General features: G+C 41.3%; 1 protein-coding gene across 3 annotated transcripts in view; it reads left to right on the forward strand.

The window, feature by feature from the left end:
• Window positions 1–13696, forward strand: part of LOC110002750 (E3 ubiquitin-protein ligase DTX4) — a 35280-nt gene that overhangs the window by 15120 nt on the left and 6464 nt on the right. For all 3 annotated transcript variants that reach the window (XM_020658411.2, XM_065948282.1, XM_020658410.3), the window contains exons 4-9: window positions 161–1062; window positions 11961–12022; window positions 12151–12312; window positions 12474–12535; window positions 13278–13444; window positions 13538–13691. In XM_020658411.2, coding sequence (XP_020514067.2) covers window positions 161–1062; window positions 11961–12022; window positions 12151–12312; window positions 12474–12535; window positions 13278–13444; window positions 13538–13691 — 1509 coding nt within the window. The remainder of the gene's footprint in view (window positions 1–160; window positions 1063–11960; window positions 12023–12150; window positions 12313–12473; window positions 12536–13277; window positions 13445–13537; window positions 13692–13696) is intronic.

A 13696-nucleotide genomic window follows, 5' to 3' on the forward strand; every position in this document is an offset into this window, starting at 1 on the left:
GGCTTAGGCTGTACAGGTTTTAGGAGGGTTAGGAATTAAAACATTCTCCCCAGAATGGACATCCCATTAAGCAATTATACCAGTGTGAGCAATAGTGGACCATTTTCGTTATTTCTAAGGGTTAACCAATGACCAGAGTTTTTTTTCTGTCCTGCTGCAGGTTAACAGACAGAGCCAGAGGTGTCGCAGGCTGCAGAGACGAGCAGACGTAGCCTACCCTTTAGTGTCTGGTCCTCTCCCGCTGCCTAAAGGAGGAGTTGTAGGAGGAGGCGGAGGTCTAACAGGAGCCCTGCTGGGTGTCGGGGTGTCAGGGTCCAGTATGGGGATTGGAAACTCTCTCTACTCCAATGGGGGCTTACCAGCTACTGGACTAGGCCAGCCTTGTTCCTGCCAGCAGTGCATGCTGGTCCTTAGTGTGAAGGCCAACACAGGTGGTGTAGGGGGAGGAGGCGCAGGTATTCAGACCCTAGGTAGAAGATCTTTAACCATGCAGCGACCGAAGACCACTGCATCTTTCTCCTCCAAACCTCTGAGTCCGTCGAAATCCGCCACTCTTGGACGAGGACAGCAGCAGAACTCCAACTCCAACTCCAACTACTACCAGACGCTGCCGCACGGACTCGCCATCTCCAGAAATATTGCCTCCCCGAGAAGGAACGCTCAGCTCTTCGCTCAGTCACTCGCTGCCCTCACGGCTGGCACTTCCACTCTCGGCATCTCCTCGTCTTCCAACAGGCCGCCGCCACCGTCCCTCCCCCCTCCTCAGCCTCCGTCATCGAACCCAAGCCAGAACCCTCCGTCCATCCCGCCGAAACTCTCCTCATCTTCAGCAAGCGACCCGGTGCCGACCGCTACATTAGTAACCCCAGCAAACAGTGTGACCACGCCCCCCTCGCCCGTGCCCTCTCCCTCGCCGATGGTGATGAAGCCACAGCGCAGCGTGTCTTCCGCGGCAACAGTGTGCCATGCCCCATTGCCACAGAGGTCAAGTTTAGCCGGGCTGAGCAGACCAGCGTTACAGAGGATAGCGATGGCTCAGTCCAGGGCGCTCATAGCATCTGGGTGAGTCAATGAAACACTTAAACACCCAAAACAATACCTACCACACACACACACACACACAACACACCCATGCACACACACTTACACACAACAGATTTAGTAGAAACCTTGCAGGGCTCTTTGAAGATGATCATGTTGCGCTGCATCAGTAACTAGAGCTGCAGCCAAACAGGATTTTTGTCAATCGGTTTAGGCTGTTACATTTAATGGTTTCAGAACTGGTTCCTTTTGTTCAATTCTCTCTGCTTAAATAACAATAAGGGATTTTTTTGTCTGGTTAGATGTCTGGATTTTAAGTTACAAGAGAAAAGAGCTTAGCTAAAGCCAGCAGCAGCTCAGCTCACAGCCCCCAAAGCCCAGATAGAAAAGGCTCAGAGAAAGAATGATTTTAAACTTTAAAGTGCTTTATTCTGTGGTTTGACTGATTGTATTCCCTGCTCTGTTTGTATTGGAGAGAATCAGACCTGTGTATAATTTTGTTGCTAGTAAAAAAAAAAAGAGTTCCTTTTGGCACTAAAGGGTAATTTAAAGGAACAGTTTACAGCCTTTCATTCTTTATCCTGCTTTGTTTTTTGTACAATGACACAGCAAAAAACTAAAGTGCAAGTTGCCTTGACAACTTTTTTTACTGGTGACTTGAACTGTCAACTTTCGGGGGGGTAGCCCTCAAAGCTCTCATAATGTTTGTCTTTGATGTGGATATAAACTTTCCGATTTACTCAGGAGAAGGAAGAATAATGAAGCTCATATCTATAAAAAATAGAAGACCATATACTGTGGCAACCATTCTTATTTTGCAGATCATAACTATATCAAAATAAAAACATACTGGATTTATTTAATGTCATTCGTTCCTCACTTTGAAAGCCGTTTAGATCACAGCAGACTGCTCGTTCTTTAAACCTGCTACTGAACAATAATTTGCATCTTGTACCGTCATAACCTGAAGTGGTTTGTGCATATTTTCCAACACTGTGCATTCCTGTGTCAATCACAAACATTTATTTAATCTGCACAGACAAGCATCTGTACAATGTTGATGAATGCTCATCAGCCCGTTGACTTGGCCACTTGCATGTTCAAACATGCAAACACTCGTACAAACAAGCAGGCCTGTGCATGCAAGGCTAAATAAATACACGCATTCCAATAGGAATAAATACATTTTGCGTTTACTCCAGCCAGAAGGTGTTGCACTTTATGGTGTTACAATGAGTCATGCACTGACTGTGAAGAAGGTGACCTCAGAGGTGTGACATGTCAGCTTCACATTCATGTTGGACATGTTTTGGTGTTCTAGTCGCAGACCTTTATAAGTGCTTATTTCTTCAATAAAATGCTCGGTGTGTCGAGCAACATGGCTCTGAAAAGCAGTAGAGATGTTGTGTGACGTGCAAGAAGATTAACTGGCTGAGGAATGTAAAGAAGAATTTTAAATACTGAAACAATACTGCATTCATTTGTGATTTGTTGGCAGTATTAGCAAGCACTGAACCATGGTGACCTTAGAATTCAAACTATTCATTTTATAATCGGTAACATTTAATAAAACACAAAGAATCTCTGGAAAAAACAGAAGCCATCTTTCAATTAAAATGACCTTGAAGTTGTGTGTGCTGTTACTGTGTGTCAAAAGTCAGCAGCACCCTCTGTGAGTTGTCCATCTGTGAGGTGGCATCTGTAGAGCGGAGGGTTCTTGGGGGAAGGAGGAGGCCACACAGGTCAGCGGTGCCTCCCTCCATGTCTTGAATTAGAAAACAGTGTCGACCTCATGAAGCACATCGGCAAAGAGTCAGAAAATATATGACCTGCTAAATTATTCTAAACATAACACGAGGTACAAACTATAAATGACCTCATAGCACGCTAACTTTGAAGAAGCAGGTTTAAGACTACATGTGAAATGTTTTTACATTCAAATTGAATCTCGAGAATTTATCGGAGCAGAATTCCAAAAGAAATCACATCCCCCTTTTTTCTATTGAATTTGTACTTGACAATCTCAATTTACATTCCTGCATTTAATGTCAGAGATTCATTTAGAGCTCAAATAATCTGCTTTGGGCCTAATATGGAAAAAGGGTGGTGAGACTCCCAAACAAAAACACGACATTCTGTTATCGTATCGCTTTCTCTACACTTCTATACGTCTTAAGCAAATGCAGCTTAATTTTGTAAAGGTGTCAAAATGCTGCTGAATTCAGGTCTGTGGGGGCTGTGTATCCTCTTCTGTCTTCCTCTTTATGTTTGCTGCCATGACAGTGTGAGGAGAAGAAAAACATCACTTTTGACCGGCTTAGTTGATTGGTTGCAGATGACGGTGACTGAGCTTTTTAAGAAAAATCACGACTTTGAGCTGAAATTACACCTGATATGATTTTGTTCGGTGTAATATGCCAACCTCATGGAGCTCACCCCCTCCTCCACTCTCTTGTTCCTCCCCTCAGAGTAGCCTTGAACTGCTGTCTCTCACATGAGGTGCACGTGTGAACAAATAACTCAGGTAGATTTTTTTTTTAGTAGCATGGCTGGTCAATTTCTTGCTCTTAATCTCTCTTTTTCCTCTTTCTCCTCTCTTATAAAAAAGATGTTTCTCTGAATTTCTTATGAAATTTCTTCTCTCGCTGTTACTATTGTCTCTACCTCTGCTTGCTGCCTTGAAAATGTTAGTCTTTTGGGGGCTCCATGCCAGTGTTTGTCTGTTGATCTGTCACTTTAGTACCCACTGAAATATAAATATAATTCATTCATGGGCTCTAGGGTTGTCAGAATTATATGTTTCTATAATGCATTGCGATGCAGACGTGGACGATTCTGCATCAATGCATTGACAGAACATATTGGATTATTGCGTACTTTTCCGCAGCTGGACCAATGTTGTTTTTTATTTTGGTTTACATTGTTAAGACAATTATGTTAACATTGATTTTTTTAAAGAACTTTCTCAATAATACAAAAGGGAGTTCTTATTTATCTGACTGCTTGTCTTCATGGATAAAAAAAAAGTAGCCATGCGCAGTAATGTAGAAAACTGGGGAGGCAAACAAATTGTGATGCAGCGTGATATCGAAGAGTTGACAGGATTATCGTGAGATGAGTGAAGATGCACAGCCTTAATGGTCTCCAGAAGATGGAGCTTTCCGACTCTGGCAGTCCCCATGAGGTCAAAAATGTCAATATTTTCATATTTTACACCAAGGTACCCTCAAAACTAGTGAACGTCTCTCTTCGTGGGAAAGTACACTTAATTTGAGCTCATTTGACGTGTAGAGTGTAAAATCAAGACCCCTAAAATTTGACTTTTTGACTCATCTGTCTAGAAGGCAGATTGATAAGTTAAAGGTCTCCTTCTCTACTCAACAAACAGTGTCATTCAAACCTGTAAAAAGAGACAAAACAGTTTTTCAGTAAATATCAGAAAGTCTTCTGGTACTGAGAAAAAGCTGCCATCAACTTTATTTTGAGCTGAAGTTCAACAACAGTCCTTCATTTGAATACATCTTTGAAGTAAAAGTGATTGTGACCTGAGTAAGAAGTCAATGTCCAGCAGAAAATGCTTTAGGACGATTCCTATACATTTAATTTACAAGAAAAGAATGACTGATTCTGGACTTTGATTTTATTTCAAACTAAAATTTAAAAAAATGAAGGTAAAATAAAAGTCTTCTACTCCACAGTCTACTCTGATATGGATGTTTGAGTCATTTTCAGTGGCAGTAAGCATACATGAGCATGTTGCTGTGCTACTTATTAGCCTTTAGCAATTTCTGGAAACTTCTTTTATGACTTAATACTTTCAAATTCAAGTCACATTTGCGTTCTTTGCCAACATTGTATTTCTAAACACTGATACAAAGAAGAGGAACGTTCTGCTTATACTACACAGACGCTGCTTTTAATCAGTTTGCAAGTCACATTTTAACCCTTCGGAATATCAACTGAAAATTCATAGTTTCACTTTCCTACATTTCATGATTTTAAAGAGCGGTAATTTCATTAAAGCTTATTTTCTTTGTTTATTGAACAGTTTCAGGGTTTTTTTATTGAATAAAAACAAATCACTGCACAGGAAATGATGTGTTTAAACTGAAGTTTGAATTCTAACCAGAGACTTAAAAAAGATTGATTTGGAAAGTGAATGCCAGGTTAGATGGTTTTGAGATGTAGATTTTTTTTTTTTTTTTTTTTGGCCATATCCCCTCCCTCCTTTTCCCCATAGCATGTTGCAGATCCAACCCCCCCTCCCTCTATCCCTTCTCCCTTGGCCTCTCTCCTCTCCTCATATCCCTCCTCCTCTCTTGTCGCGTCTCAGCAGTCTGGGCCCCTCAGAGCCTCATTGTTGGTCTCCACAGTAACCTTTGTTGGATTAGCCAAGCCTGGACTGCATTAGCAGCACAATGCTGAGCCTCCACTCGTTTTCTCTGCCTTCCCTCTCCTTCCCCCTCTCTCTGCTCAGTCCTTGCTCTTTTCCAACAATTTCTTTCCTCTTTTTGATTTTTACAAGTTCTTCTTCAAGTTCTTCCCTCTCTTGCTCTCTCCTGAAGAGTTTCTAGATACTTTTGACATGACTCTTCCAGTTGGTAAAGATCCTTCCCTTTACACTGCAATTACAAGGGTGGTCTGTTTGTTTATAGTTGGGTTGAATGCCCCTTTATTCAGGGCTCAGTGCTGATCTATATTCATAACTGGAATATTTTTTTAATTGGGGGGAGAGGTAGACAATGGTGCTGGTCCACTCAGCATTGTTGCTTCCTCCAGACAGTCACAGTTCATAGGAGGGGAGGGGGTGTGCCTGTGCCTCTGTGTGTGTGTGTGTATGTCTATATACATGTGTGTGTAGACAGTCTCAGTCTCAGACAGCACCCAAGACGAGGGCTCATGGGAACAGGGCTGGTGGGGGTACAAGACAAAGAAACGAGTCAGCAAACTGTCAAAGATTGATCACACATTGGTGCTAGAAATCAGGCCAACACCAAGGAGAGAGAGGGAGGTGACACACACACACACACACACACACACACACACACACACACACACACACACATTGTCCTTCACTCTCACCCTCAGTAAAGGTAAATATTGACAATCCTAAGGGGAGATGCAGTAAAGAAGAATGTGTGCTCTCTCTCTCTCTCTCTCTCTCTCTCTCTCTCTCTCTCTGGTGGGGGATTATAGGAATGAGACAAAGGAGATAAATGAGTGGGGGGTTTTCGGGTGTAGGGGGTTGCACAGACAGCATATTGAGGAAATCAAATTTAGCAGGAAGGGGGAGCACGAAAGAGAGAAAGCCAGACTTTAAGAATCAAAGAGAGCGAGAGTGTGTTGACACCTGTTAAGATCACCAACAGGTTGCTGCTTTGTTTACCTTATGTGGCCCATAGAGGGAGCTGTAAGCACAGAGAGAGAAATAACATCACATCAGATATTAAGAAATATATCACCACCCATGAACTAAAAGCCTCGACTGTTGGGGAAGCATGAACAGAATGAGTGTAGAAGTTAAGAGAACACACACATCAGTAACAGCTGCCTTGACGGACAGATTTGTCTTCAACACAAATTTCCTAGAAGAACTTTCTCTGCCATTTTGTTTCTTTTCCTTCTGTGCAGAGGCTGATAAAACAGGCTTCCTGGTTGTTTTTAGGCCATATTGTCATGTTTGCAAACATTAACTCTGATAGTAAAAAAAGCTCTGTCTCTGCATCTTTTTTCTTAACAAAAGAATCCCAATATAATTATGAATAATTGTATTGCACTGTTCAAGCTAGGAGCATAAGGTACTTTCAACTAATTAAAAACTGTGCTTTTAAAAATCTGAAAATGCAAAAAAGACGTATTAAATCATAAGACAATACAAACAAAATTTCAGATTGAATTGTAAAAACCCTTGACAAAGTGCTCTAAACTGATATAAAATGCCCAACAAAAACACAACCTTTCTCTGTGAATCAATAAAAAAATCTTCCAGCAGCATTAGACTTTTTGAGTAATTCAAGGAAATCTGCTTTTACAAATGATCATATAATCACTCGACAAAACAGGGACATTCTACTTTAAAGATAATAAACATGTGTGTGTCCATAGGAATGTGAGTGATGTTGCATGTGCAGCTTTCTGTGTGTGTGACGACATGCGTGTGAGAATGTGTGGGACTGTGTTATTGTCTGGGGATCTAAATCAGTCCAGCTGATGTCCATCTGGGCCCTGTGGGGAGTTAAAGGAGGAGCAGAAGGACGAGGGGAGGGAGTGAGACAAAGCTGAGGGAGTGTGTGATCGGGTGGGAAGCAGGCGGAGGGAAGGAGGGCGGGTTTGAGGTCACAGGGGGTCAAGAGACTGGAGACCCATTCAGGCCCCCCCCCCCTTCCACACATCTATGGGATCGTCCTGTTAAAAAGCTTCTTCTTCGCTACTCTTGTTCTCAGTTCTGGCTTCCTCTGAAACTTCTTCTGAGTCACATTTTAAAGTGGAACAGAGGTGACACATCATACATGATACATCCACATGTAAACAAAAAGCTTAGTCATAATAACTGATACTACTTCATTTCTTTATATTAATAATAAATAGGGACTAAGGACTGATTTGATTCCCACTATAAATTTAAATAAAATATATTTTGAATGTCTCAGTGAGACACATTGAAGTCTGGAGGATAATTTACTCTAATGATAAGTTCATGTAATGGCCATCCCTTTAATTATTTTTATTTGATTTCTGAGGAAATCTGATTTAATTTAATTTTGATTTAATTTGATTAACGTAAATGTCCCATCAACTCATTTTAAACAGCAGTCTGTTATCAGATTTTAAAGGGGACGTATTATGAAAAATCTACTTTGACAGTGTTTTTGAACATATATTTGGGTAACCTGAGAGTCTACCGACCCACAAAATGTGAAATAAATCCACCCAGTCCTTTGTTTGTGGTCTGCATAAGTTTTACAACACAGAGAAAAATGCTCTGTTGCCATTATGCTCTCCTCTGTGATGTCACAGGGGGATTTTGGTGAAAAAAAACCTCCCCTCCTGTGCTGTCTCCGGCAGCCATGTTTTTCCAAGTTGCCATGGAAGCTCAAAGCTGAACTCGTCTGTGGAAGAGAGGGGCGGGGTTAGGGGGGGGGCTCATTCCATTTAAAGAGACACACACACCAAAATGGAGCGTTCTGAGAGAGCTGGGTTATACAGGGTCACAAACCTCCTCTGGTGCTTGAGTCATGTTATATTTTGGCCAAAGCACAGGACAGATGTTTCATTGAGACCACATGGGACTGTTTGAAAATGTGGAACAGGGGTGTAATATGTCCTCTTTAAGGTTGTTTTTAACTTGCACGCAGCAGATTTTCCATATTGGCACTGACAAGCAAGTACACAGATATTAGTGCCTGAGGCCAAAACCACTTCCTGAATGCACAAGCTGGAGCTCCAAAAATACACACATGCTGTTTCAGGACCTTACTTCAGGAAATCAACATGTTAAAGAGTTTCTTTAAAATTCTTTACTTAACAAAGTAAACAAACAGTGTTCTAAAAAGTTTAATGTTTACAGAAGACAACATGTGCTGCTTTAAAACTTTGATAACCTAATGGAGAAGGTAAACAACCATCAAATGAATTTCAAATACCCTCAGGACCTTTTTCGATTCCTTTATTGTTGAAGACATTTCGACTTCTTACAGATGATGTAACAAACTTCAGCTGTTCCAGCCAATCACCAATCAGTATCCATGTTTAAGCCCTCATTCCTTTTTTTAATCCTTTTTTTTGTTGAATGTAATTTAAATGTGAAAGCTTTAAGCAAACATCTCGACTCGTTTGAACAGTTAGTATTTTATGAAACACTGTTGCAAAGTCTTTCCAAACAATTATTCCTATTTATTTATTTTCTATTTCTAGAGGTGTGAGACAGACGAATTCTGTGTGTGTAAATAAGTGTGTGCGTGTGTGAACGTGTGCTTCATGCGTACATCATTGGGTCAGCTTTAAAAGTGTGTTAACGAGCCACAAGAAGCTTATCCAGGATCAGACGTGACTCAACATCCCCCCCCCCCTGCTCTCCTTCACACATCATACTGTAAATACTTCCTTGCTAATGCAGCAGCCTTTAAGATATTTATAGATTCATTGACTGCCATACGAGAGATTAGCGCGTGGGGTTGTGCGCCTGTGTGTGAGATCATTGTCTCTGGCCTTCATTGACTGCATCCAGGGCAGATCTAATGGAGGAGTTCCCCAGCTTTGATTGGCAGGCAGCCTCTTGACAACAGAGGATGCTGTCATCACCAGCTTCGTCTTATAATTACGAGAAACTAAATCTTTGTAAGTTTAAGATCTTAAACCACTTTGAGTGCATGCGACAGCAAAACGCGTGTATTAATCATTGATCTAATCTCATCACTGTAGATGTAAAACTTGATGTGATTATTATGTGATGGTGGTGGCCACATTCAGCCATGCAGACTCACAGCGTGGTTATTGTTGTTCGCTACAGAGGAGGGGTTTTATATGCAAATCGCCAGGTGCAACTGCCCCTGCCGTCAGCCTGTTTGTGTCCAAATCCAGATCTAAGGGTGTGACCCCTTTGATTTTGAAAAAAACTATCACCTGACTCAAGACCATTTGGTTGAAACATTGTGATCATTAAAATGTTGGTGGCATTGAGTAAGTTCACAAGCTTGTCCTCTTTTTGTTACAGCTTTTTTATTTCAAAGCCTTTTGTTGTCAGATTTTTTAAAAAAAAGTCTCTCTAAATAAAAATGGAGTTCAGGTTTATCGAACTGCTTGTGTTATTAATAAACTGTCATTAACGGCCAGCCCCCCCCCCCCCCCCCTCCCTTACAGCCATCACATGCTGCTTGATCAGTAGTTTGGCTCCTGAATACAGTTTCCTTACTTAACAGCTGGTACATAAGCTGGTTTTGGTTTCTGTAGCTAATTTCTAATTGAACTGAAATAACACTTCATTTCGTACACAAACAAATGTGGTATTACACACGTACACACACACACATCCCAATGAGTCAATAACACGAGTGTCGCCACGTGTGGCTTAGAATAGTTGAGTGAAAGCAGCTTAGTGAATCGACAGAGAGCCTGTTAAAGTTAAACCAGCAACAGGAAACAACGGATCATTACTAAACTGGGTCCTGCATGTGTGTGTCAGCAGGTGTGTGTGATCACAGGGGTCAGCTGTGGCCCCTTTTAGAGTTCCGGCGATAGAGAGGAGGCAGCCAGTGTCTGATTTTTTTTTTTTTTTTTTTTTTTGCCACCAGCAGATATTTTATCAGACATAAATACAGCCACCAGATTCCTCAACATGTGTTAGCCACACACTCTCAGCCAACCACATTTGTGTTTTTTTGAAGAGCTTCAGATTTATCAGTGTAGTCTATAACTTACTACGTTGCCTCTGGCCCCAGTTGAGTGTCTGTGTTGACACATTGTGTCATCAGCTGAGTATTTTATTCTCACTGGTCCTCAGAGTTTAAAGGGTCATCCTATATTCTTTTTTTTAGAGCAGGGCCTTTTCAGGGATTTGGGGTTAAATGACTCACAGGCGTAAAAAAATGTTTATTCATCGTGTGTTTGAGCATTCAACCTCAAAACAGACTGCAAGCCAATTCTTCGGCGGAAAATCTCCAAAATAAAGTATGTCCAATTATAAGTGCTAAATTTGTCATCGACAGCCTCTGGTGATGTTTCTAAGTAATCTTCTTTGGAAAATCTACAAATATACAACCGTTGAGTTTCAGAGTGAGAGACTCATTTTAATCACAAACAACTTTGAGAAGGCGCTCTTCAAAGTTTAAAGCCACCAGACTCCATAAACAAAAACAATTTTATTTTGAAACATCAGAGAATACAGGAGTTCCTGGTTCTGCTGCTGCCCTGTCTGTTCATTATGTATTTGAAATGGTTCATTCTTCAGATCGAACACAACAGCTGTGTAAAATGTCTTTGCCAAAGAGGAAGTCGATGCTAGTGGTGGACTGGCAACAGCTGGTTCTGCGAGGTAAAGGAGTCTTTTTGTCAATGGAGTCTGCTGGCTTGGAAGAGATCGATGAAAACAGTTTTCAGAAATGTCATCGCCCTTCAAAACGAAAAGACTGATCTCCATTATGAGCCTTTTTTATAATAAGATAAGATATCTTTATTGTCACTGTACAAGTACAATGAAAAATTGTTGGAGCAAGCCTGTAGATGCCTGACAAATATACAAATACGAAAACCAAATATTCAAATAAGAAATACAATTAAATAATATAATATAGTATACAATATACAATTAATTTGCATTAATGTTGTCAGATACTAAGAAGTCTTCTGAACACACATAAATGAACACTAAAGTTCTTACAAGTATACACAAGTTATAATTGTGGATCACCTTTGTAAAAAACACCAGATAGATATGGCTCCTAACAATCCTTTGAGGAAAACCGGAAGCTGTAAGTCTGTGTTTTTGTTACTTGGAGATGATGATGATGATGATGATGATGATGATGGGCTTTGTGACCGGGCAGGTAATCCCCAGTGAGCAGCTCTGTGACGTCCTTCTCTTTGAGCTCACTGAGTGGATAGAAACTCTGTGGATTAGCTCTCATAAACACAAACACAGCTAGGAGCGGTCGTTCACATACTCTCTGCCTGCTCAACAACAACTGACTGCCTGACGAGGAGAGATCACAGCACAGATACACATAAGACTGAGTCACTTCTTTTAGTAAGCTGAACGTTTTCAGCCTTTTTCTGTCTTTCCGCACATTTCCTGACTGTGACGTTTCACTTTTGGAAATGACTGTCATCTGTTTTTCTCAGTGAGTATTTCTGAGAGTTGTCTCCCTGGCACCTTATCCTGTAGAAAAAGACATCCAGCTAAATACTTTTTCTTTTTTTTGCAGCGTGCCCACCGTCCCAGTGAAGAACCTCAATGGATCCAGTCCTGTTCACCCTGCACTGGCTGGTAAGAAAACACACAATATGCTGCTGTTCACTAGTGCACAAAGTTCAAACTTTGATGAGCTTCTTTTGTTTATTTCACAATAAACAAGAAGAGAGGGAATGACCCACTTTCTCTCTGCTGTGTTTCAGGGATCACAGGTATCCTGATGAGTGCTGCTGCTCTGCCGGTGTGTCTGACCCGGCCTCCTAAACTCGTGCTGCACCCTCCGCCAGTCAGCAAAAGCGACATCAAACCCGTGCCAGGCTTTGGTCACTGCTGCAGGAAGACCACCAAGAAGCAGGCTCGCAAGGGTGAGGAAGAATTTGTGTTTCCTGTTTGAAACGTCTCCTTTTTAAAATCCTGTTTTCCGATAATGACGGTCCAAAAGCCTCTGAGTAAGCTGCATTCATGATAAACCAACAGGTGTGACACTCATTTTTAAAAACCTGTTTCCTCTCTCTTCTCTCTGCAGGTAAAACTCCAGAGGAGGTGGTAAAGAAGTATCTGCAGAAAGTAAAAAGTCCACCAGAGGAGGTATGACAAATATATGAATCTACAGCTCGTAAATGACAGTATCATTACAGTATTTTTAAACCTATATGTTTAGTTTTGTACTGTGTGTGTGTGAATGGCTTATAGGTACAGGTAGTTTTGGAATGACTCCAGTAAATCTTATGACACTCATAGTCTGAAAATGTTGCAGGAAGGATCCCACAGAGCATTGCCATCTGTGAGCTAGATCCTTATGTTAGATCAGAAGCACCTTTTACATCGCTCCTTGTTAAGGAACCAGACTCCATTGACAAAAACAATCATTTTATCTCCCAGAACATGGCAGCTGTTTGTAAACCTCTGTGTTCATCTGCACGTTCTTTTTCTTTGTTATTGTGTATTAAACCAATCATTCCTTTGATCAAACTAACCGTGTATTCAGAAATTAAAATCACACAATATCAGATTTTAAAAAACTGATCAAGGATCCGATAGACGAGTTAAACACATTCCCCAGGTAAGAATCGTGGCTTTTGTCAATGCAGTCTGGTCGCTTTAAAAATAGGTCTTTGCATGTTTTATAAAGGATATTTATCTTTAAAAGATGTTCTATCCATAAAGTGATACTTTGGTTAATAATGTTGTCAGAAACTGTGGTGACAATCTGAACCTGTCTGTGGCAAAAACATGTTCACTTATATCACATGAAGTTGATTTCACATTGAATGGAGGGATAACGTTTCTAAATATATGTATACATGTGTGTTTTCCTCGTCTCTCCTAGGACTGTACAATCTGCATGGAGCCGTTGGGGGGTCCGTCTGGATATAAGGGTCCAGGGGTGGGGCCTGTGTCTCGGGCAGAGTCAGTCGGCCGTCTAGCGCAGTGTGGACACCAGTACCATTTCCAGTGCCTGGTGGCCATGTATAATAATGGCAACAAGGACGGAAGGTAAGTTGACCACAGAGAGAACGTCGCACTTTATTTTCTCTCCTATCTGCAGCATTATGAGCGCTCGCTTTAATCACACAAACGTCTCTTTAGTCTTCAGTGTCCAACCTGTAAAACCATCTACGGCGTGAAGACGGGCAACCAGCCGGCAGGGAAGATGGAGTACCATGTCATCCCTCACTCTCTCCCTGGACATCCCGACTGCAAAAGCGTACGGATCATCTACAACATACCACCAGGCATTCAGGTACT

This window comes from Labrus bergylta, chromosome 1 (assembly GCF_963930695.1).
Source record: "Labrus bergylta chromosome 1, fLabBer1.1, whole genome shotgun sequence".
Lineage (NCBI taxonomy): Eukaryota > Metazoa > Chordata > Actinopteri > Labriformes > Labridae > Labrus > Labrus bergylta.